Genomic DNA, 25,617 nt, shown 5'->3' with positions numbered 1-25,617 from the left:
CCGTCCTCATTACCCGTCCGCGCCATTCTGGGCTTGGCCGAACCCATAATGAGCTTGTTAAAAGGATGGCTTCTTAGAGCCTTTTTACTTGTTTTTTTTTTTTTAACTCTCCTTTTCGTGTCCTGTGGGCACTAAAAAGAGAGTTTAAAAATCTACAGGACATAAAAAAATAAGATACAAATTTCATGTTACGTGGATCATTAAAAACGCGATTTTTTAACGACTTTTCGAAGAAAATAACTTTTGGTCGTGCTAATTATTTCATTTTCCGATCTGGCAACGTTTAAAACAGAAGTTTCGTGTAAAACATGTCTGCAACTTCCGGATCGGCACAATTTGGAAATTTTAATAATTATTACCAATTTAATCCCGTTGAAAACAGATTAAAGCTACTTCCAATTAATATACTTGATCTATTCCAAAACGAAGTCGATGTATTGATGCTCGATATCGGATGTAATGCTGGCGTAAGTATACCGTAAATTCTCAAATACACGTGTTTCCCGTAATTGACATGTTCAGCTGTTCAATTTCGGTATTTGATTTATTTACGAAATTCCACAATTATTCAAATACAATTAATAATTATATGTTTAAAAAAATGATTATTAAACGAATATTCGTTTATTAATTAATTTATGCATGCAGCTGCAATTGATTCTGAAAAATTAATGTTCCTCAGTACGTTTAATTTTTCTACTACTCATTTGTGCCAAAAACTCCTAGATAATAGATTGAATTACTGTTTTTTTTTTTATGAGTTAATACTGATTGTTTCCTTTAAAATGCTTGTTATAAATTAGATCTTTCTTTCAAATTTAAATAGATTCTCTTTCTTATCTTACTGTGATTATTTTCTTTTAATTTAAACCCAGAATATATATGGCAATTTATGAAATGAGAAACTGTTAATATGTGTCTGTATGAACCTATTGGGTGATCAAATGAGGAATATTTTTTAGTAAACGATAACAGCTGTCATTGGCTCAAAAATAGTTTATTGTTATTTTAATTAAAGTGTTGGTATAACTGGAAATGTCTTGCACAAAGACTGTTGTGATGGAAAGTCACAGAAAAAAGAAAGATGGTTTTGGTGAAAATATCCTTTTTCGTCTGTCTATAATTTGTTTACAAACTTTTAATAAATGACAGTCTGTAGGATCTATAACAAAGCATTTTATATTTATGATAACTTATCTGTGGGAAAAATACACTTTTATGAAAGGTACTTAAGGAGCACAGTCCTGAAGTATAATTCTATATTTTTTTAAGGTATTCTATTCCAATAAAACTAAGGTTTTCTAGTATACAATTATATTTCAAACAAAACAAAATAGCACACGGGTCACTAAATAAAATCAAATTTTGATGATAGTGATTCAATTTTAACATTATTACATTGTAAGATATTGTAGTTATTTTAATGTAATAAATATAGCTGTTGGTAGAAGTTGGAAGTGTTTAATGCTACTTTATACTGAGACTCGGAGATAGAATATTGAGTATATGTGGGAATTGTATTCAAAAAACAATATAATTGATCATTTCTTCATGCCTCCTGGAAAGGGTCTCGTGCTACACCAGTTTAGTGTTAATCTCAAGATACCAGATTATCTTATAATCCTGTTTCATTTTGCTATGAAAATAATCAAATTTTGACCTTATAAGTGTTGTCCAAAAACTTAAGAGTTGCAAATGTTATCTCAATAAACATTCAAACTTTGTTTATTGTGATATTCAGTATAGTGACAAACACAACTAGCTCGTAGCATCGAGTCTTCCTTGCAAATTGATCACTTACAGCTTTATTCACAACCAAGAATCAAGAGTTAGAATAAGAAGTTAACAAACATTCATGTACTGAAAGAAATGAATGGTAATTAGTTGACTTCTAACTCTTAATTTTTGGTTGTGAATGCAGCCATTGGAACAATAAGGTATGCTGCAGCATACCTTATTGTTCCATTTCTATAAATATTAAGGATATAAATAAAAAAATTCTCAAATCGTAATTTCAAATTTCATTATTTTAGATCTAAATAAAATAGATTGATCCAAGAAACTTCGTAGAGTTCCTTATCAATAAAAAAAAATGCTAGCATTACTTTTTTGGCATTAAAATGAATTGCATTTGTTAAGTGTAGAAGAAATCTATTATACAATAATTCCATCCAACACTTTGATGCTTGCTTTGATGACATATATATATATATATATATTATATATAATTACGTACTGACTGATTCACCACCACCCAGAGCAAACCGCTGAATTTAGAGGTGAAATTTTTATAGTGCATTCCTGTAATGACATACATAACCACTAAGAAATTAATTTTCAACATTCCACCTCTAAGGTGGTGAAAAGGGGGTACAAAAGTATATATTGGAAAACATATTTTTGGTCGAATTTTGTACTTTGTTGTGCAGATGGAATAAATTTGTTATCTTTTAAAAGTTTTTGTCTATAATGTCATTATCTTAATAAATATTTTTTGATTTGTTTAAAATTATAGTACTTAACTGATGTTATACTGAAGTTCAGTATTTTCCAGCTTAGTCTTCATTTATTCTTTTATAAGTTTTGTAATTTTTGAGTACCTAGGTGTATTAATATATAAAAAATATATTATATGCAACATGTAAAGAAAGTAAGCAATAGATAGCGCCATAGTATTTCTAAAGTGTGCTATAGTGTGAAACAAACAAAAATCAATAATTTTACCAAATTAGAAACAACTAATGATTTAGAATCTTAGTGAAGTACTGAGGGAGGGTTATTTCTATCAAATTGCAAAATCTGCATGGGTACAGCTAGTTGTTGAATATAATGACACCAAGATTTGTCCCAGCTATGCTTGAAAAGAAATGTTGCACTTTTAGTGAAGTAGCATGTCAGATGTTACAAGGATTTTGTTCATTGATGAGATGAAATTCTGAAAGCATATTTTGTGGTACTAGAGCTTCTTTATCATGTGAATGGAACTGTTACTTATATTCAGCTCTGTTACAATCATTACACTTTTGATGACAACTAACACTACTACAAATCACCAGATACAATTGTGAATTGCATGACATCCATACATTGGGTCAACAAATCATATTCAGCATGCAATACAGGTGTCAAATTACCTGTGTGTTCTGTTTTTAAACAAATGCCCCTTATAACAGAATATCTGAAGTTTTTCAAATATTCTGATCAAACAGACATTTAAGTGTTTTTGTGATACTTATGAGAAGTAGACTCGGCAATGCCAATGAGAAGTTTCATTTATCTCCTTGAATCCAAAGTAAATAGATGTTAAGATTTAAGTTTCTTGAATGTGTAACAGGACAGTAAAAGCCATAACAGTCTGTGCTCAAGGAATTACCAAGCTTACTCTTCACAAATAATTTTAAATATTTTTTTAAGAAAATCATTATAATTTAAAAAGTATTAGTTTCACAAAAATTTTCAATCTTAATGTCCCATTTTGAAAAACTGATTTAAATTTTCAAATTTCAGAGAATCTTTATTTTAAATTCAATACATAAAGATATTGTTAACAAAATTGTTTATAACCAGTATAAAAAACATTTCAAATCAATTTGCAGCAACACATTTAAAGAATCCAGATTTATTTCTTGCATATATTTTTAATCAATCAAAACTTTTTAAGATTTGCACTCTAAACAAAAGAAAATTAATCAATTGCATAAAAACGAGCAACAATTTTTTATACATTTCCTAATTACAAGGAATATATTAAATTTATAACACAATTGGCTCAAAATCCAAATATTTAGGACAAATCTGTTATATTAACGTGTAAAATTCTGATTATTAAATATAAATTTTAAAACAAAGTTCACGATTCCTACATAAATTTTATATGAAATTTTACTAAGCTACAGAAATATTCTAACAGATTTGTCTTTATAGATATAGCATTATCTGAATTTTTGAGAATTATTTGAAATGTCAAAAAATTTTTAAAAATATTTTACAGGACTTAACTATTGGATTCTATGAACATTTTTCTCAGAAATGGAATGTCGGCAAGCGAAAACTTCACATTTTTGCATTTGATTTAGACTCTTCACTTATAGATAAATGCAAAGAACTAAATCCTTATCCAGAGAATATTCATTATTTTTCATTAAATATAATGGAAGAATCTGCTTATAAAATATTAAAACAATTTCTATCTAAATTTAACAAGGAAAAATTTGATATGACCCTCTGTTTTTCTGTCACAATGTGGATCCATCTCAATTATGGTGATTGTGGTCTTAAAACTTTTTTAAAAAACACATGTAACTTAACCAACTACTTGCTGCTCGAACCTCAAAATTGGAAGTGCTACAGGTCGACATCTAGAAGAATGAGACGATTAAAATGTGACAAATTCCAAAATCTGGAAGACTCTGTGACAAAGACTATGGTAGAAAATATAGAAAATTTCCTTAATAGCAACTGTGAAGTGGAGAAAGTAAAGACATTTGGTATTACAAAATGGAAAAGATGTATTTTATTATATAAGAACAGTGATGTTTCAGAGATTTCAATTGAATGGAAAATAATATAGATTAATTTTATTAAAATTCATATTTTTTTCTAATGAAATCAAGTGTTAAATTTTCTATTATAACATTTTTCTACATTAAAAAAACAAGACAGCTCACTCTTGTTCTTAATACTGTTTTTACCGTCTGAATACTGATTAAGAGAGTTCATTTAAATTAATACTTTTATTCAAATATCACAGACACTTTTTATTTATATATATGAATTTATATATACTCAAAATGAATTTACTATTACTGTAAAAATTTCAATATACCACATAAGCAATAAATTGAAAGATATTAATTAACCCTGCTAAATACTAATAATACTATAAGCTGGTACAGCACCTGATAGACTAATTAGATTTTATAAGTGAAATTGTTATTTTTAATTATATAATTTTTTATAAAATAGTAGATTGGCAGGGATAATTGAAATTACTAAGAGACATGAAAAATTAATCTTCTGGAAAGCAGCAGCTCTCTGAAAACAATTTCAATAATTTCCTTTCAAATATAAAAAATTTAATTTTGATATTTTAGCACATTCAAAAACAAACCATCCTCCAATTTTTTAACTAGTTTTTTTTTTATATACTTACTTTAGGAAAAACATATTTATTGAAGCCAATAATGCTTTCAAAAAAGTTCAATAATATAAATGTAGCTTCTAAATTTGAAAAGATATTCCTGAATTAATTTTCAATTGAAACAACATAACTGAAAACTAACATCAGCCATTTTTCAACTTTAAATTAATGTATAAAAACAGAAATTACATTAATAAAAAAATCAATTTAAACCTAAATTACAAATTGGAACACATTATTTTGGAAATGGCAAATGTCTGAAGAAATTTTAATGATTGTGTGTGTATTTTATAACAGTGAATAACTTTCAATTATTTATAACTTGTTTAAAATTTTTACATACAAAATTAAACAACATTATTACTATACTCGATCATATATTACAACTAACAGTAGTAAATTACATTTTAAGATTAAAAATAGTCTCTACTGTATGTAAAGATAAACATTAACATAGTTCAGAATTGTTAATAGCAAGATATAATTATCTAAATTTATACTAGAACTGTTATAAAAACAACAACAAAATACAAGTTTATTCAATATTTCTGCTTTATTTTTCATTAAAAATTAACAGTACCACTTTGTAACTGAATATCAATTACTATCTAAGAAATATTTATATTCACCTCATTTATGCCATATTTAAAAAAATGCTCTGATTATAAACTTAACCGACACTTATTAAAGCATTAATAAAGTAACAGTAATCATCTACAGATGCAAATTGGCAAATATATTAAAGCTTGATAACCTGAATTTTTACAATTTGTAAGAAAAAATATAAATACAGACCCACCACCAATTTTCCAGCACCCCTGGCTGAACGTCCACACCCTTCCAACCAATTGGAGTCAAACGACAATTCAGCAGTATATCCTGGATCACAAATTACGTGTTTCTCGTGTCTCAAACACTGTAAATTTGCTGGAAAGTTAACTATATATTGTTTATATATATATAAGTTAAATGTAACTTGACATTTGGGCTCTATCACGCCAGTTTCTTTTTCAGAAATCATAGCTAGGATTAAGTTTAAGTAAAATGAGTTAAAAATCATACAGAATAAAAGGATTGCTAATGACTGCAATGTAGACAATCCAAGTTAAATGCCACATACAATACCACTTGTGGCTCTGGAAGTAATGAAATTTTAAGTGTCTTCTCATGATTTTTATCATCTGGATTGAGAGAGGTGCCAGAGAACCAGTGGTGAACTTTCATCTAATTTTAAAGAAAAAAATAATAAAATTGGTAATGCAAGTTTTTATCACTGTTTAAACAATGAAAATATTTTATTATTTTTTTTACTGTTATACAGATTTTTTTATTATTTACTATACAATATTGTAAATTTCCTGACAGTATCTTTATTATTATTATACTGTGTAATTTTTGATATTAAAACATGATGAAAATAATAGTACATAAAAAATGCAACATTATCAATTGGGTAGAATGTCATTATCAAATTTTTTACATCTGATATTTTCTATTTGCATAATCTCAATCTTTGAGATATTTTAGTGTACAAACTGATATCTCTGAAGCACACCTTTGTTGTGAAACAGTTACACCATATTAACAAAAATTAAATATTATGTCATTGTGCCAAAAACTGGATTATGACGACAAATGCTGGGTCCGTATTCTTCATATGCAGCTTTTGTGTGACAAACCTGATAAAATTCTGGCTGTAATTTAAAAATAAAAAAATTATTTCATGGTAAAATAATTTCCACAACTGAATTTAAAGAAATCTGCTTCTATTTATTACTAAAAGGTTAAATTAATAACTAAATTGTAAAGCTGGAATCATACAAACATAAAACATGGCATTAATGATGCATTATATTGGTCAATATAATTTTGCAATAATAATTAATATCATAGCCAAATAACTTGAAGGCAATTGCCAAGTTAAGAAAACAAAAATATTTCTTAGCACTTAATTTTCAAAATAATTTCAATTAATTCTGAAACGAAATTACATTGATATGCTGAGACATTGTTAATGTGTTTTTTCAACATTTATATTTTACAAGTTATTATAAAATGGTGTAATTTTACTAATTTTTTAATATAAAAAAAAAACATGAATTATATAAACTTGTATTTTTTTTTAATAATATCCAGATTATATCTATTAAATATAATAGATATAATCTGGATATTATGTCTATTATATAAAGGTAAAACCAACAAATAAAACAATAAACCTGCTTGATAAAATAAACATAAGCTTGTTTTTCATGTTTTATAATGTAAGTCAACTTTACCTCAGGCATTATGAAATTCAAAAGTACTTACTGTTGATGCTAACATGCTGCCTCCAAACCAAACAGCATAACGTTGCATATGATGAGAAATAACTTGAACATCAATTGGTTTAGGCTGAAATTTTGACAATTTTTAGTTCCATATTATTCACATAGATATTAAAAAACTTTAAATTAGAGAATAATCCTAGTACTGATTATGTACACATATTATATAACTTTTTGGATATCCAGCTCTATATTGAAGATATGAAAAAACCAGTAATGTTACATACCAGTTTAGTGAAGTTTAATAAAATAATTTTAATTATACTAGATCTAACCCATCAAAAATTATGGGAGAAGAAATGGAAAAAAGGTTTTCTGAATCTCAGCTATTTTTCTGTTCCCAGGATAACTATTCTTTCAAGTACTAGGATCAGGAAAATTATTTTCTAGCTTGATTTCATCTCAACACATTTTATCACCATTTTAATATATGTATGTAATTAATTAAATACACGTTTTAAATTAAAATAAAAAGTTCTGTTATAAAGATGATGTTGAATTAACACACAAAATACAAGTACCGTATTTACTCGCAGATAAGACGAGGTTTTTATTCATTTTTCATTGCTTCAAAAACCTAGGTTGTCCTATATGCACGAGTGAAGGATTCTTTACGTTTTTGCAATAATTTTTGTTAAATAACGGTGTGTTTGCATTTTTTACTGCATGTTCACCCTCTGGTGTTTAAAAACAAAAGAATTTTATCTGTGTCATTTCAATCGTTCTTGTGTATTGTCAAGAGTAAAGATGAATAGCAATAAGAAAAGCAAAGCTTTTGAATTGAATTCCAATTTGAAATTCCAAAATCACACAGGAGCCCGATATAAGTTTTAATCCATTCCCACATGAAAACAGATGATTATTCAGAAATCAGAATTCAAAGAAACTCATAAGTGTAATCGACGGAGAGTGAATTCGACTGTTAAGTATTGGCAAAAAAGGTTCCCGATTGTCCAACTTTACATGAACAAATTATGTTTTCAATTTTACAAGATTTTTTTTTAAAGTTTAAAATGACAGTAATTTTTGCAGGACAATGTGTGCATTTGACATTTTATTTTTGATTAAACAAAATATAATGAAATTGTATTAATAAATCTAATTTTCTTTATTTTGATCTTTAAAGTCACACCTAGTCCTATATGCGAGATCATCTTATAAGCGAGTAAATATGGTAGTTCACACATTAATCCATCAATTGCTTCATTTCTCAGACAAAACATTCCAGGTTAATCAGCAAAAAATTTTGATTCTTGAATATATTGAGCAATATTAATGTTTAAACTAAGATATTTGATTTTTAATAACCACACTGTGTGACCACATTGTATAAAAAGATCAAAATAAAATAATCAGTTCTGACGAAACTGGTTGTTACATGTTAAAGAAAACATTTTTTCAAATAAAATAAAACAAAAATATTGTCATTTGATCCAGTTTCAAATAGGATGGAAGCTTTTATGTATAGAATAATAAATTATGGTTTATGTACAGTACATATGGAATGAGTGTTGGCACCAGCTTTACTGCTAATTTTCCTTTAAAGTACAGTAGAGCATCGTTTATCCGAATCAATTGGGGATTGGGGTTGTTCAGATAACTGATTATGTACGAAAAATATATTAACCTATTTATGTTGAAATTTTTCTCCATTGTGTGTCACTGCAAAATGTAATCGCCAAACCGCACTGTAGAAAGGCGGAAAAATTTTAAATTCAAAAACATAATTTCTTGTAAACAGCAGTTTGGGCCCCCCATCCAAGTGGACCCTGTGCAGGTGCACCTGTTGCACTTGCCTAGTTACGGCTCTGTTATGAAATATAGTTCAATTTATAAGAACTACATATTCTTACACATTAAAAAAATTAAATTAAAAGAAAATAATTGTTGCTCTGAAAGTATCATAATTGAAATAAGTTCATGACAGAATCTGTTACATTCTGTCATGAACTTATTTCTAAAATTTTACATTACATTTCTTGTGATATTTTTTTTCTAAAATGTAATGCATTTTACAAAATTAAAATTATTTGATTCTGCAAGTAAAGAGTACAGACTCCTAACAGTTGATATAACTTAGTGAAAAATTAGTATAGTAGAGTTCTGGAAACTCGACTCTCAATAATTCAACACTCCACATCCTCTCAACTCCACACTCAACACTTGTCATGTCACCCAAAAAAAAGGAATATATGTAATCTAATTTTTATCTCTATAATGTAACATTAGGATCAAATAAGTTATCATTATTCACTGGCATACTTATTAATAGTATTAATTCCATGTGTTAGCCAAAAATATAATCTTACCAGATAAAAATTAAGACCACTGTCTATCAGCATTAATAAACATTAATAATTAAAGCACAAAAAAATCACACAAGTACTTTCAAAGATACTTACATGGTTTTTTGTGTTTTAATTATTAAAGTTTATTTATGCCAATGAATAGCAGTCTTAATTAGTTTCCTGACTCTGTTATATATTTATAAAGTATGACAACCAGTCAAAAAATGACCCTCCCCAAGATTTTTACACTTTTGGACTCAGGTGACCTTGAAACATCAAGCAATGAAAAAAATTCAGGAGTTTTTTTCTGTATGTATGAATGTGTGTGGGGGGAGAGAGACATGATTTTGTTCACCCTCTTCGGAACTTTATTTAATAAATTTTTTTGCTTTTTGCTTTTTGTTGAAATTTTCTGAAATTTTGCAGGGAAGTTTGTGTATTAGGTAGAGTGAAAGTATTGAATTTTGATGGTTAAAGATTGAGGGGGTGGGGAGATAAAGTAGGGTCAGACAATGATGGTTTTATTCGTTACTTGCATTTACAAGTTTTTATAAAACCCACCCCTACCCTCAAAATTAAGTTTTTTGCTATTTTAACAATTTATATGTGCAATACATAATATCCTATATATTCTTAATATACTTGTATATCAACTATTCTAATAACATAAACTAGTTTCTTCAAATTATGATTAAAAATTATAGTAAAATGGATGATCTATTGAAAGATCAAAACTCATAGAATAAACATATTTGTGCTAATTATAAGGGTTTACTTTTAATCACTAAAAGTAGAGTGACCAAATATCTTCAATTTCTGGGCACTGTCTCTGTTTTGCCAGTTTTTAATCTTTCATTGTAGAATCAATCTTTAAATAGAACAATTTACTTTGCATTGAATTTTCATTGATGTTAAGCATTGCGTAAATTTTTTAAAATAATAATCGTGGCTATTGTATTGTTAAAAATTATTTCTTTATTTTGTACAAACAAAATATATTGAAAAATATAAAAACAAAAAAAAATTATATTTCAGAAGTTAATCTAGTATCAAAAATGTTCCAATTCAGCATGACACACGTCCAAACACACAGTCCTCAGAAAAACACCATACAAAAGCAAAACTCTTTCTTTTTCTTGGGTTTATCTGGAGATATCAGCTGCTTGGATTATATTCTCCAAGAGTGGTGTTGAGCTGAAGCAAAATACCACTCGTGATGCAAGGTCCTAGAATATAGCTCACGAGGGGAAAAAAGCCTCATTCAAATACTGATGCGTATCATTACCCTCTCGATCATTCAAATACTGATGCGTATCAGTACCCTCTCGATGCGTATGAATCGAAACATTTTTGATACTAGATTAACTTCTGAAATATAACTTTTTTGTTTTTATATTTTTCAATATATTTATTTTGTTTGTGCAGAATAAAGAAATAATTTTTAATGATACAATATGGTCGTGCCAGTGATGCCAGCTAAAACATGCACACCAACAAAAATAATATTGGAGTAGCCCAAGACACAGCCAAATATTGCAGTGCCACAGCACTAGTGGAAATTTAAATTTGCCAACTGGAACGCTTTCGGTTAACTGTTTCGGCTTTCAGATAAATGACGCTCTACTGTAACAATTTCCTACTCTGATCTGGAAAGACAACTATTCCTCTTCACCTGATCCATGAAACCTGAGATAATTTCCAGTGAAATGAAATTTAAAGCTTTTGTTCTTTTCCTTTTTTTTTCTTTTGCATTTTCAGATCAAATCACAAAAAAAAAATAAACACAAAATATGCATTTTCATCACTTTACAAGTATTTTACACTGTGAGAAGACAAAATATGGAAATAAAAGATATATTTGTAGTTTCTGATGCAATGCCAATAATTTCAATTTCAGAATAGACAATGGAATCTGTGAGATACCACATAAACATTTGAAGGCAGTCATTTCACATGGCCCTTGCAGGATTAAAAATACTCCAATAAAATTTTTTGCTTTTTTTTTTCAAATAACCATTCATTATGAATTAATCCTAGCAATGGCAATTAAAATATCTAGTTAATTGACTAAATCTATACACTAATTAAAATAAAATGTTACCTTTATTCTTCCTCCGCCAAGTGTTTCACTCAGTTTTAATCGAGCATCCACTACACGTTTCAAATCCCTTTGCAGCCGTCGACCAAAATCTCTGAACATAGTTGAGCCACCAGATAAAACAATATTCTTGAAATATATAAATAATTTATTTTAATTTCTAAAATTCATGTTAAAATAAAATTATTGTTATGATGAGAACAGATTATTTCCATTCAATAATTTCTCAAAATAAAGCACCATTAATTCAATAAGAATTTGAAAAATGAAAAGTAAGCAAGTATTTTACTAACTTAAATAATGTGAAATTTATATTAATGATCTAATCTAATTTTTTTTTTACAAATTACACTAACCAATGTGATTTTTATCTTTGGGAAATAAAGGTGATTTCTTATTAATTCTGATGCCTACATTTTGAAAATCAGCAAGAAAATGTCACATGTCAGTTTTCAGATATTGTTACCCTCATTATTTATATTAGGTGTCTGTTTTATCAATGTAAACCAGTAGTAGCCTCCTAGCATCACTGGACACATGTAACCTTAGTATATCTCTTTTTCATAGTGGAAATGGCTTGGTGAATCTTTCACCATATTTATGACATACATCTCCAAGATGTTTTTGGGAAAAGCATCAATATGCACACTACAGAAATGTGTTGTGTCAAATGTCTTAAAATACATTTCTTTCATTCAAACCTCAATTTTTTCCCCCAAAATCTTGGAGATGTTAACCAATAAACATGGTGAAACCTATCACCAAGTTTCCACAATGGAATTTCTTATCTCATTTCCACTGTGGAAAAGAGTCCACTGATGCTGAGAGATTACTGCTGGTTCCTCATGGGAGAGAGTAAGCGGGTGTACAAGAGGAAATCAATTAATCCAAACAGCATTTTTAAAGGCAAGTTTATGTACACTTTAAACATTAAACACATGCAAACATTTTTAAAGTACTTAGCAGTCTACATGTCATAATAGAGATATTGCAAGTCAGCTCGTAGAGCAGCCACTTTTCATGCAAGGCTTTTGAACAATCTGCAGTTCCAAAAAGTGGTCTACATTCATATAAAATGTGAATTCCATCCTGATACCTGCCAATGTTAAAAACATTTCAAATAAAGAAAAAAACACATTCAACTGATTTTCACAGGTACAGTGCATGTGCTGTATCCATATGCTATTCTGTGTGTGTGTATGTACGTCATTACATAAAGATGTGTGTATATCTTTTGATCCTTATGTAAAAGGAAAATTTGAAGGTAATTTTGGAAATCAGGAGGATTTCTTCTATACAAATCACCTATCTTAATGCCAGAGAAATAAAAATATTTTTTTTGTTGGATATTGTTGTTATATGATGAAGAGGCTTGGTATAATCAATCAAATGCAACAAGACAGGCTAATTTCATTATTTGCATTAGCATTCTATATCTATTAAATGTATTTCTATGATTTGAGAAAATAATAAGTAGCTTTATATATAACCATTTAATGACTTGTTTGATTAATACCTGAATATTGTTAATTTTGTTTTCTATCATATTAAAAAAGTATGCTTAATTAAATGCTTAAAATATCAAAATTTAAGCATTTTATAACTATTTACACAAAAAATGATTTAATACAATAGATACATATGTTACAGACAATAATTTTAACCAGGTACATGGCAGATTTACCTTAAGAAAATTTTATACATACATACATACATAATATNCATCCTCCAATTTTTTAACTAGTTTTTTTTTTATATACTTACTTTAGGAAAAACATATTTATTGAAGCCAATAATGCTTTCAAAAAAGTTCAATAATATAAATGTAGCTTCTAAATTTGAAAAGATATTCCTGAATTAATTTTCAATTGAAACAACATAACTGAAAACTAACATCAGCCATTTTTCAACTTTAAATTAATGTATAAAAACAGAAATTACATTAATAAAAAAATCAATTTAAACCTAAATTACAAATTGGAACACATTATTTTGGAAATGGCAAATGTCTGAAGAAATTTTAATGATTGTGTGTGTATTTTATAACAGTGAATAACTTTCAATTATTTATAACTTGTTTAAAATTTTTACATACAAAATTAAACAACATTATTACTATACTCGATCATATATTACAACTAACAGTAGTAAATTACATTTTAAGATTAAAAATAGTCTCTACTGTATGTAAAGATAAACATTAACATAGTTCAGAATTGTTAATAGCAAGATATAATTATCTAAATTTATACTAGAACTGTTATAAAAACAACAACAAAATACAAGTTTATTCAATATTTCTGCTTTATTTTTCATTAAAAATTAACAGTACCACTTTGTAACTGAATATCAATTACTATCTAAGAAATATTTATATTCACCTCATTTATGCCATATTTAAAAAAATGCTCTGATTATAAACTTAACCGACACTTATTAAAGCATTAATAAAGTAACAGTAATCATCTACAGATGCAAATTGGCAAATATATTAAAGCTTGATAACCTGAATTTTTACAATTTGTAAGAAAAAATATAAATACAGACCCACCACCAATTTTCCAGCACCCCTGGCTGAACGTCCACACCCTTCCAACCAATTGGAGTCAAACGACAATTCAGCAGTATATCCTGGATCACAAATTACGTGTTTCTCGTGTCTCAAACACTATAAATTTGCTGGAAAGTTAACTATATATTGTTTATATATATATAAGTTAAATGTAACTTGACATTTGGGCTCTATCACGCCAGTTTCTTTTTCAGAAATCATAGCTAGGATTAAGTTTAAGTAAAATGAGTTAAAAATCATACAGAATAAAAGGATTGCTAATGACTGCAATGTAGACAATCCAAGTTAAATGCCACATACAATACCACTTGTGGCTCTGGAAGTAATGAAATTTTAAGTGTCTTCTCATGATTTTTATCATCTGGATTGAGAGAGGTGCCAGAGAACCAGTGGTGAACTTTCATCTAATTTTAAAGAAAAAAATAATAAAATTGGTAATGCAAGTTTTTATCACTGTTTAAACAATGAAAATATTTTATTATTTTTTTTACTGTTATACAGATTTTTTTATTATTTACTATACAATATTGTAAATTTCCTGACAGTATCTTTATTATTATTATACTGTGTAATTTTTGATATTAAAACATGATGAAAATAATAGTACATAAAAAATGCAACATTATCAATTGGGTAGAATGTCATTATCAAATTTTTTACATCTGATATTTTCTATTTGCATAATCTCAATCTTTGAGATATTTTAGTGTACAAACTGATATCTCTGAAGCACACCTTTGTTGTGAAACAGTTACACCATATTAACAAAAATTAAATATTATGTCATTGTGCCAAAAACTGGATTATGACGACAAATGCTGGGTCCGTATTCTTCATATGCAGCTTTTGTGTGACAAACCTGATAAAATTCTGGCTGTAATTTAAAAATAAAAAAATTATTTCATGGTAAAATAATTTCCACAACTGAATTTAAAGAAATCTGCTTCTATTTATTACTAAAAGGTTAAATTAATAACTAAATTGTAAAGCTGGAATCATACAAACATAAAACATGGCATTAATGATGCATTATATTGGTCAATATAATTTTGCAATAATAATTAATATCATAGCCAAATAACTTGAAGGCAATTGCCAAGTTAAGAAAACAAAAATATTTCTTAGCACTTAATTTTCAAAATAATTTCAATTAATTCTGAAACGAAATTACATTGATATGCTGAGACATTGTTAATGTGTTTTTTCAACATTTATATTTTACAAGTTATTATAAAATGGTGTAATTTTACTAATTTTTTAATATAAAAAAAAAACATGAATTATATAAACTTGTATTTTTTTTAATAATATGCAGATTATATCTATTAAATATAATAGATATAATCTGGATATTATGTCTATTATATAAAGGTAAAACCAACAAATAAAACAATAAACCTGCTTGATAAAATAAACATAAGCTTGTTTTTCATGTTTTATAATGTAAGTCAACTTTACCTCAGGCATTATGAAATTCAAAAGTACTTACTGTTGATGCTAACATGCTGCCTCCAAACCAAACAGCATAACGTTGCATATGATGAGAAATAACTTGAACATCAATTGGTTTAGGCTGAAATTTTGACAATTTTTAGTTCCATATTATTCACATAGATATTAAAAAACTTTAAATTAGAGAATAATCCTAGTACTGATTATGTACACATATTATATAACTTTTTGGATATCCAGCTCTATATTGAAGATATGAAAAAACCAGTAATGTTACATACCAGTTTAGTGAAGTTTAATAAAATAATTTTAATTATACTAGATCTAACCCATCAAAAATTATGGGAGAAGAAATGGAAAAAAGGTTTTCTGAATCTCAGCTATTTTTCTGTTCCCAGGATAACTATTCTTTCAAGTACTAGGATCAGGAAAATTATTTTCTAGCTTGATTTCATCTCAACACATTTTATCACCATTTTAATATATGTATGTAATTAATTAAATACACGTTTTAAATTAAAATAAAAAGTTCTGTTATAAAGATGATGTAGAATTAACACACAAAATACAAGTACCGTATTTACTCGCAGATAAGACGAGGTTTTTATTCATTTTTCATTGCTTCAAAAACCTAGGTTGTCCTATATGCACGAGTGAAGGATTCTTTACGTTTTTGCAATAATTTTTGTTAAATAACGGTGTGTTTGCATTTTTTACTGCATGTTCACCCTCTGGTGTTTAAAAACAAAAGAATTTTATCTGTGTCATTTCAATCGTTCTTGTGTATTGTCAAGAGTAAAGATGAATAGCAATAAGAAAAGCAAAGCTTTTGAATTGAATTCCAATTTGAAATTCCAAAATCACACAGGAGCCCGATATAAGTTTTAATCCATTCCCACATGAAAACAGATGATTATTCAGAAATCAGAATTCAAAGAAACTCATAAGTGTAATCGACGGAGAGTGAATTCGACTGTTAAGTATTGGCAAAAAAGGTTCCCGATTGTCCAACTTTACATGAACAAATTATGTTTTCAATTTTACAAGATTTTTTTTTAAAGTTTAAAATGACAGTAATTTTTGCAGGACAATGTGTGCATTTGACATTTTATTTTTGATTAAACAAAATATAATGAAATTGTATTAATAAATCTAATTTTCTTTATTTTGATCTTTAAAGTCACACCTAGTCCTATATGCGAGATCATCTTATAAGCGAGTAAATATGGTAGTTCACACATTAATCCATCAATTGCTTCATTTCTCAGACAAAACATTCCAGGTTAATCAGCAAAAAATTTTGATTCTTGAATATATTGAGCAATATTAATGTTTAAACTAAGATATTTGATTTTTAATAACCACACTGTGTGACCACATTGTATAAAAAGATCAAAATAAAATAATCAGTTCTGACGAAACTGGTTGTTACATGTTAAAGAAAACATTTTTTCAAATAAAATAAAACAAAAATATTGTCATTTGATCCAGTTTCAAATAGGATGGAAGCTTTTATGTATAGAATAATAAATTATGGTTTATGTACAGTACATATGGAATGAGTGTTGGCACCAGCTTTACTGCTAATTTTCCTTTAAAGTACAGTAGAGCATCGTTTATCCGAATCAATTGGGGATTGGGGTTGTTCAGATAACTGATTATGTACGAAAAATATATTAACCTATTTATGTTGAAATTTTTCTCCATTGTGTGTCACTGCAAAATGTAATCGCCAAACCGCACTGTAGAAAGGCGGAAAAATTTTAAATTCAAAAACATAATTTCTTGTAAACAGCAGTTTGGGCCCCCCATCCAAGTGGACCCTGTGCAGGTGCACCTGTTGCACTTGCCTAGTTACGGCTCTGTTATGAAATATAGTTCAATTTATAAGANCTCGTGGGGTGGTGTATCGTGAGTACGCACCACAAGGCCAAACCATCACAAAGGAGTACTACCAGGAGGTCCTTCGTTGTCTTTTCGATGCTGTGCAACACAAACGACCAGATCTGTGGTCGATCAAAACTTGGCAGCTCCATCGTGATAATGCATCCGCCCATTCTGCGCATCTGATTCAGGCTTCCGTCGCCAAACACGTGTTGTGTTTGGCGACGGAAGCCTTAATCCTGAATCCTGTGGTTTGTCACACTCCGTACTCTCCCCACATGGCTCCGTGTGACTTTTGGCTATTTTCCAAGCTGAAAATGCCGCTAAAAGGAACCCGATTTTAGTCTAGAGAAGACATCGTGCGGAATGCGATGGACCAGCTGATGGCCATTCCAAAAGATGCATTCCAGCAGTGTTTCCAGCAATGGCAGGAATGCTGGGAGACTACTTTGAAGGGGATTAGGGTTTTGTACCTCAAAATCAATAAATGTATTTTTGCCGACCAAAGGTCTGATACTTTTTGAACAGCTCTCATATATATATATCCCTCACCCAGACACACTATTAATTAAATGATACTGTCTCCCTCAAGCTTATCCGTTTGCTTGGTAGTACCATCAATATCCAACTTGACAGGGCAATAGCATTGATGGAACAAAAATTTTATTTTCCATTATGGTTACATGATTAGCATTATGGATCAGCCATTGGTACTATTTCCAATATTAAGAACAGTTTCCATAGCAAACATTAATGAGCAATTATTTATTGTGACTTAATCATAATGCCAGGCTGCAATTTTTAAGTTTGCGGCGACAAATCACGGACTGGTGAGATGGCGCCACTCCTCTACGAGTTTCCCGGGAATCCCGGATAGAAAAACGGGAACTGGGTTTTTCCCAGAGAGAGAATTCTGGGTATTGTTGCTTCTTCTTCTTGTCGGGTGATCGCTGCCATGAGCACGTGTAGCTCTCTTTCAAGTGTACTCGAGGATTGTTGTAAATAAATGTTGTTTTAGTTTAAAACGTGGTCGTGGACTTAACTAATTCACGTTTACAGCCTTCTGATAAAGACAGTCTTTGTGGAGATGTAAATGGATGGAAAAAGATGGCCAGATTTCGTCCAACCGATGGCGGCCATCCATTACCTCCAAGTTATTTAATTTAAAATATATGCTCTCCACTCCAAATTAGTAGTCTCACCACTGTACACCATACATTCCAGCTAACAATAGACTTGTGCCAGTCATCTAGCTAACTCCTTTCAGAGAAAAATTTTTGAATTGAAATAACATGACTTCCAGTCTAAACCATAAGTTCATATAAAGTTAATTGGAGAGTCCTGCCTCTAAGCTTTCTATATCTGGTCTCAACTTTTGTCTAACTCCATTCTTGAAATTAAGGAAGAACAGACATATAGACAACATGGGAATTTATAAGTGTATAGTTTTTTTCAAAGTGTAGCTCAAAAATAACACTAAAATACAGAACTGAAATGTGACAAATGATAATGCATGTGACTATCATTTATATTGAAAATGTACTGTATTTAAAATATTATACAAATATTCTTGAACAATGTAGCTATTTGCATAAACAGCATAATCCAGGATTATCTTCATTTGAAGCATTAAGACTTAAAAAAAATATAATTTTCTTTTAAGTTTATTCTTTAATCCTTTTTACTGGCTTGAAGATATACATAAATCTTCAAGCCAGTTTTTACTGTTACTTCTGAATTGGACTGTAAAAAGGATTAAAGAAGAGACTCAAAAGAAAATTATATTTCTTTATGTCTTTTAATGCTTCAAAATATTCTTGAATTTACTCCAATTATAATACAATGGGTGATCAGTTAATGAACAGTTCAGATAATGAACACTTTCACAAAAGATTTTTATGTTCGGACAACGAACATTTCACAGAACATACAGAAAAAGAAGCGACATAAAATAGTGAATTCCGATTGGTCTTCCCTTGTTTCCAGGTGACAATTTGAAACTTTTTGGCGCTCTGGAGACGTCGACATCAATGCTCAACCCAATACCAATTGGATAGTATTCCTCCGAATTTTGAAACTTGCCCTTGTAATTCCAGCTTTTTGTTTACCTTTCTGACAATTTTTTATAGTCTTCGTGAGACTGTACAAGTGAGTACTGCATTGGTTTTTATTTATGAAAGGCATGAGTTTAACTGTCCCATCAGATATTCGTTAATGTTTTAATACCAAATTTTAAATTTCATTGGGGCCTTGCATTTAAATAATTTTTTGAGAGCTAGTTGATTTCTGTTCTCTGAATTTTTGTAAGTGCTTTTCTGAAGTTATTATTTAAAAAAGAAACTAATAATATTATGGAGCCTAAAAAGAGTGGAGTGTCAAGAACTGTGCTACTGTAGAAACCAAGCAAGAGCTAATAGCTAAGGTAGAAAGTGGGCAGAAGATGTCTGATGTTGCTAGGCAGTATGGCTTGAACAGGTCTACATTAAACACAAATCTTAGCTACGAAAGATATATCAAAAAGCCTCAAACAATTAAAGATCTTTTGAGGAAGTGGGAGGATGTCAGAACAACGGGCATCCAAATGGTATCCAAACCATTTGGATGCCCGTTGTTACCAGAATGAGGTTAATAGGCTTGGAGATTGCTACAATTACAATGCTATTAATTACTGAGCCCTGGATTTTTCGGATCAATAAAAGTGGAGTTTCAGATCGAAAAGTTAGCATTTTCAGATTTATTCTCGGAACAAAAAATAATAATAAAAATAAAACAAAATTGTCAAATTTTCTTCTATTATCTGTTTATTAATTGATGCAGTATATTATATTATAAACTGTTTGAATATGACCATGCACATACAAGAAATCTATTAATATTTTCTTCTGTCAGACTGTGTCGACAGTCAGTGAGAATGTTTTTATACAATGAAAAACTTCTCTCAGCCTCGAACGTAGTCACAGGATAGTATTTCAGCAAAGATACATTGACAAGCCTTACATCCTCAAGGATCTCCAACTAGACAGCTATTAACTTGGCAAAGCACAGAAAAACTACTGTTCTTATCCAATAGCACCGCCAGCTTCGTGCAAAGTTAATTCTACATAAACCAGAGAATTCTGTACAAAATTTTCCTACTGTTTAAAACATTTTTAGAGGTTTTTCAAGTGACAACCCTCTTGCTTCTAATTCTTCAATGTTATCCAAAAAATTTAACAAATGGGCACAGATGTAAACTAGAGATGTTATTAAATGTGGATTCCAAAGCTTCCTTAACATCCACAGTGAAAGAACTTTCTGATTCAAGTTCATTGATAAAATTTTGAAAGTCATGTAAATGGTCCGCATAGAATACTGCAGCTTTTATCCAAGTGCGCCATCTCATGACTATGGGAAAGGATAACAAAGGAGTATCTGGCAAACGCTCACAATGCATAGCAGTTTGCATTGGCGTCTTTGGAAAGCCGTAGTTTGAAAAGTAGTTTCTTGCCGGAAAAAATGATGAGTTTTACATATTTAAAATGTAAACAAACGCCTGACCAGAAGATGAAAAGTATGATTCAGGCAGGTTATGTGAATAAGATTATATAAAATGTTCTTGTCATGCTTACAGATGGCACAGCCTTATGTAAGCATGGCATAACTTTAATTATACGACAGCATTAAACCTTCCTGAATAAATCTTGCTATCACCTCTGCATTCATCTTCTCCAGAAATTTACATAAAAGATGATAAATTTTAGCAGAGTCTTTTTTGTCAAGTTTTCGTATTACCATTAAAGCAACATATCATCTGCATGCATCTATAGTTTCATCTACAGCAAACCATGTAGCATTCTCACTAATTTCTTTGCAGATTTCTTCAAGCAATTCCTGAAAAACACATGGAAGATAACTTTTCCTCAGTGTTGATTCATCAGGAAGATTCTGCATCATGTATTTTTCTAAATACTTCCTGGGCAAGGGATGCATCAGTTTATGCAATTCTATATTGTATCCTATAAAGATTTTTGCTGTATCTAAGAAAATATTTCTTTGATCCTGAGTTTCCATTTTTGTAAGCAACATCTGGGATGTTCAATCCTGTCAGCATGCTGCTTGCATGTCTTGCAGAATGCACATGATTCTTAAAATGTGATTTCTTTATGCACACAAATGCATTTTGACATACCTTGCAGAACACTTTTGAGCCATCCACTGTGAAGTCTGTCTCGGCTAGCTTTGCTTCCCTCACCCACTTCAGTAGAAATTGTGACACAGAACTTTTATGCTTACCCATTAAATTTCCTAGTCTATAGCCAAATATAAAACCTCAAGGCTGCACACACTTCTGCAATTCACACTGTCACCAATAATTTATTTTAAAAAATTGCAAGAAAATCCAATAAATCGAACATTTTTGCTGATTTCAGTTCAAAAAATGTAAAAAGTATATTTTTGTCTGTTAAAAGCAAAATGTGTTATTTTCAGAACAATCCTCAGATTCTCGGATAAATCCAGAAAATCTGGGGACTATTAATTACTTCTGAAAAATCCAGAAGAAGAGAGAGAAGCAATCGACATTGGACAGATTCTTTAACTCCCACAAACGGAAAAAACATCTAATAAAAATGCAAGACTGTGTATATATGTATTTTTATTATTACATATATATTTTCTTACTACATTTATTTATATTTTTTATTTTTTGGAGTCTCCAGAACAAACTAATCAAATTCCCATAAAAACCTATGGTAAATCAATAATCAGTTAATGAACAATTCAGATAGCAAGCAAAGTCTTGGAACAGATTATGTTTGTTAACCAATCACCCACTGTATCTAATATATAATTGAGACAGGTTGATAATGATAATAATAAGCGCAGAGCCCAAACAGTTAGGAGTTGAAAGTTGAAATTTGGTACACAGAGTACATTATGAGAACGCACACTAAGAATGGATTTTTCGAAATTCCTCCCCACGGGAGAGAGGGACAGGATTATTACTTAACACTTCCATTGTTGATGGAAGTGTTAAGTAATAATGGAAGTTTTAAGTAACAATGCAAGTGTTATGTAACAATGGAATTGTTAAGAGAAAGCAACGTGCAAGACACAGATGCAGTTTTTCGTTTTTGCGGGAAATCGAACATATTTTTAGACCCATCTAAAAATTCTCTAATTAGTCTGGAAACAAGGGGGACCCAATTCTTGCATTCTGTGAAAATGGGTAATGTTGACTATAACGTAATAATCTTAATCTTAGTTATCGTTACTTTTGCCCGAGTAACGCCGGGCCTATCTGATAGTAAAATATAAATACATTATGTAAAATTTATCGGAGTTGAATGCCTTACAGCGTAATTATATGATTTGCTTACTTGTATTTCTTTCTTCATCAATATTAATATTTATTTGTATAAATTAGTTTAAAAGTCTTATGTAAATGATGCAGTTTTGAGAACTTATTCAAGAACATCATAGGAAAAAGTTGAACATTATCAAAACTTTCCAATAAAATATAAATGCTAATGAGATAAATTATACAGTAAATTATATAAGAATACAATATTTAAACATACATTAAGTTTGAAAATAGGTTACATGAAGCATTAANTTTATTTTTTTTTTTTAATTTTTATATTTTATCTTTAAAGATTACTGATTCAACTTAAAACTGTTTTAGAAATATAATATTTATAAAATTCCTGTTCTATTATTTTTTCTATAAATTTAGTAAAATTTCATAATTTTCACCTTATATAACGGTCTTCTAACATCAATAGGACAACTCTGAATACAACTATCAACAATTTCAGATATTGGAGTCATGAAATCTGGATTTGCAAACTGAAAATAATAAAAGTTATTTGAAAATTTTTAAATTTCAAAGCATAAAAAAATTTTAGCAATGAGTTGCATAACTTTCCCAGCTATTATGAGATCTTACTTAGAAAATAATTTTTATAATTGTATTTACAATATAGCATAATAAAATTGTGTGTGTCACCATCTGTTATGAGATTTTGTTAAAAAAAACTTTTGATATTTTTAATTACTATAATATGGCAAAAAGCTTAATTTTGAGGTTAGTGATGAGTTTTATAAAAACTATAAATGTTAATAACAAGTAAAATAGTCATTAAGTCTGATCCTACTGGAGATACACACAACCCCCTTGACCTTTAACCACCAAAGTTTAATAGCATCAATGTCCCTCATATACAAGTCACCATGCCAAATTTCATTACTTAATCTTTACCATATCCTGAGATATTAAGCAAAATAGACACAAACACACACATGGAAATTTTTTTGCCTTTTTTTTAATTCTGGTGGTCTGAAAATGTGCAGATTTGCAAAAAACTCAGTCAAATTTGACACAATTCCAATACTTTCTCTTGTTATGCATACATAACAGCCAGGAAAGTAAAACTTAAACCATCTAACAGATCTCAATTGATCTTAATCATACAAGATTATAGGTTGTTTTATTCTTTTAGATTAGTCTATTTTGTTAATCTTAGGATAATAGGTTTCTAGATCAGTTGACTGCTACTCATGCATTTTAATTCAAAATCAATGTAATTTATGAATGAGTAAATAGTATATATATATTTTTTTAAACTCTTTCCATCCTGTGGGCACTAAGAGGGCCTCTTTTTGCAAGCCCATTATGGATTCGGCCAGACTCATAATGAGGCGGCCAGGTAGTGAGGAACAGGACCTGACATATCTCAGCAGACCACCCCCCGAAAAATTCCTGGGGATTATTCGATCCCAAGTCCTAGAGCAGTACGTTGCCACCTTGACCGATCAGCCATCTGGCTATCAAAGAGTAAATAGTATTGTATTACTATATGCATATAAGTAATGCATATATGCATATAGTAATACTAATATAGTAATAATAATATGGCTCATATTATTATTATTAAATAATAATTAAACTGAATAAATTGTTAAATAGGTAAATGTCTCTTCAATCTGAACAAATTTTCGGTAGACTTTCTCACAGCTCTACAGGTTATAAAACTCCTTTATTGTTTTTCTACAGATGCATTTCGGGCAAGTTTAATTTTCCAGCCCCTCTTCAGTGCTTAAGATATCCCACGTTTCCTCATCCCTTTTACAGTACTTGTACTATCAATTTACAATGTTTTCAAATTTATAATTCCCATTTTTTCTCTTAAGGGCGTTTTACATCAAAATCCATATCATTATGCCACACAAATACAGGTTCTCCTTAAAAGTGTCACAAGTTAAGGAAAACCTGTATTTGTGTGGCATAATGATATGGATTTTGATGTAAAACGCCCTTAAGAGAAAAAATGGGAATTATAAATTTGAAAACATTGTAAATTGATAGTACAAGTACTGTAAAAGGGATGAGGAAACGTGGGATATCTTAAGCACTGAAGAGGGGCTGGAAAATTAAACTTGCCCGAAATGCATCTGTAGAAAAACAATAAAGGAGTTTTATAACCTGTAGAGCTGTGAGAAAGTCTACCGAAAATTTGTTCGGATTGAAGAGACATTTACCTATTTAACACATAATACAGCTACCATTAGAAAATTCAACATGAATTAATTGTGTAAAAAGTTATTGGCAATCTAATTAACAAATTTTTATTTTTATTATAAGGATAAAATATTCCACTTTATAAGAATTTTTAAAATGTCAAATGTTTTACATTTAATATTTTAAAAATTAAATAATTTAAAGAAATTTTTATTATTTTCAGAATAGTGTACCTGGACAAAAAATTGTTTGAATAAAATTTGGATAAATTTGATTATAGATGTACATATATAAAAACCCAAAAATTATTATTTCAACTCAATCTTTTTCACAGTTTTTTATATAACAGAAATAATTA

At 29.3% G+C, this 25,617-nt stretch overlaps 2 protein-coding genes across 2 annotated transcripts in view; one reads left to right on the top strand and one right to left on the bottom strand.

The window, feature by feature from the left end:
- Positions 1-306: 306 nt before the first annotated feature.
- On the top strand, positions 307-4,570 carry LOC111625651 (pre-miRNA 5'-monophosphate methyltransferase-like). The gene is made up of 2 exons (XM_023368864.1): positions 307-467; positions 3,992-4,570. The coding sequence occupies exons 1-2, from the start codon at positions 309-311 to the stop codon at positions 4,568-4,570; spliced, it is 738 nt and encodes a 245-aa protein (XP_023224632.1). The 5' UTR covers positions 307-308.
- LOC111625650 (actin-related protein 3-like) overlaps positions 4,266-25,617 on the bottom strand; it is a 53,479-nt gene continuing 32,127 nt past the window's right edge. The window contains exons 9-12 of the mRNA XM_023368863.1: positions 23,495-23,587; positions 11,857-11,982; positions 7,451-7,534; positions 4,266-6,834 (exon numbers count right to left, since the gene is read on the bottom strand). Coding sequence (XP_023224631.1) covers positions 6,739-6,834; positions 7,451-7,534; positions 11,857-11,982; positions 23,495-23,587 — 399 coding nt within the window. The 3' untranslated portion in view covers positions 4,266-6,738. The remainder of the gene's footprint in view (positions 6,835-7,450; positions 7,535-11,856; positions 11,983-23,494; positions 23,588-25,617) is intronic.

The sequence above is a fragment of the Centruroides sculpturatus genome, unplaced genomic scaffold (genome assembly GCF_000671375.1).
Source record: "Centruroides sculpturatus isolate CEXI.00-Female unplaced genomic scaffold, Cexi_2.0 scaffold464, whole genome shotgun sequence".
Classification (NCBI taxonomy): Eukaryota; Metazoa; Arthropoda; class Arachnida; order Scorpiones; family Buthidae; genus Centruroides; species Centruroides sculpturatus.
Note: the sequence above shows the minus strand (reverse complement) of the source record. Positions and strands in the feature narration are given on the sequence as shown.

Bases quoted from the DNA above. Each gene is read 5' to 3' on its own strand.
- LOC111625651 (XM_023368864.1), top strand. From the start codon at position 309: ATGTCTGCAACTTCCGGATCGGCACAATTTGGAAATTTTAATAATTAT. The intron at 468-3,991 runs GTAAGTATACCG...AATATTTTACAG, and splicing joins ATATCGGATGTAATGCTGGC to GACTTAACTATTGGATTCTA.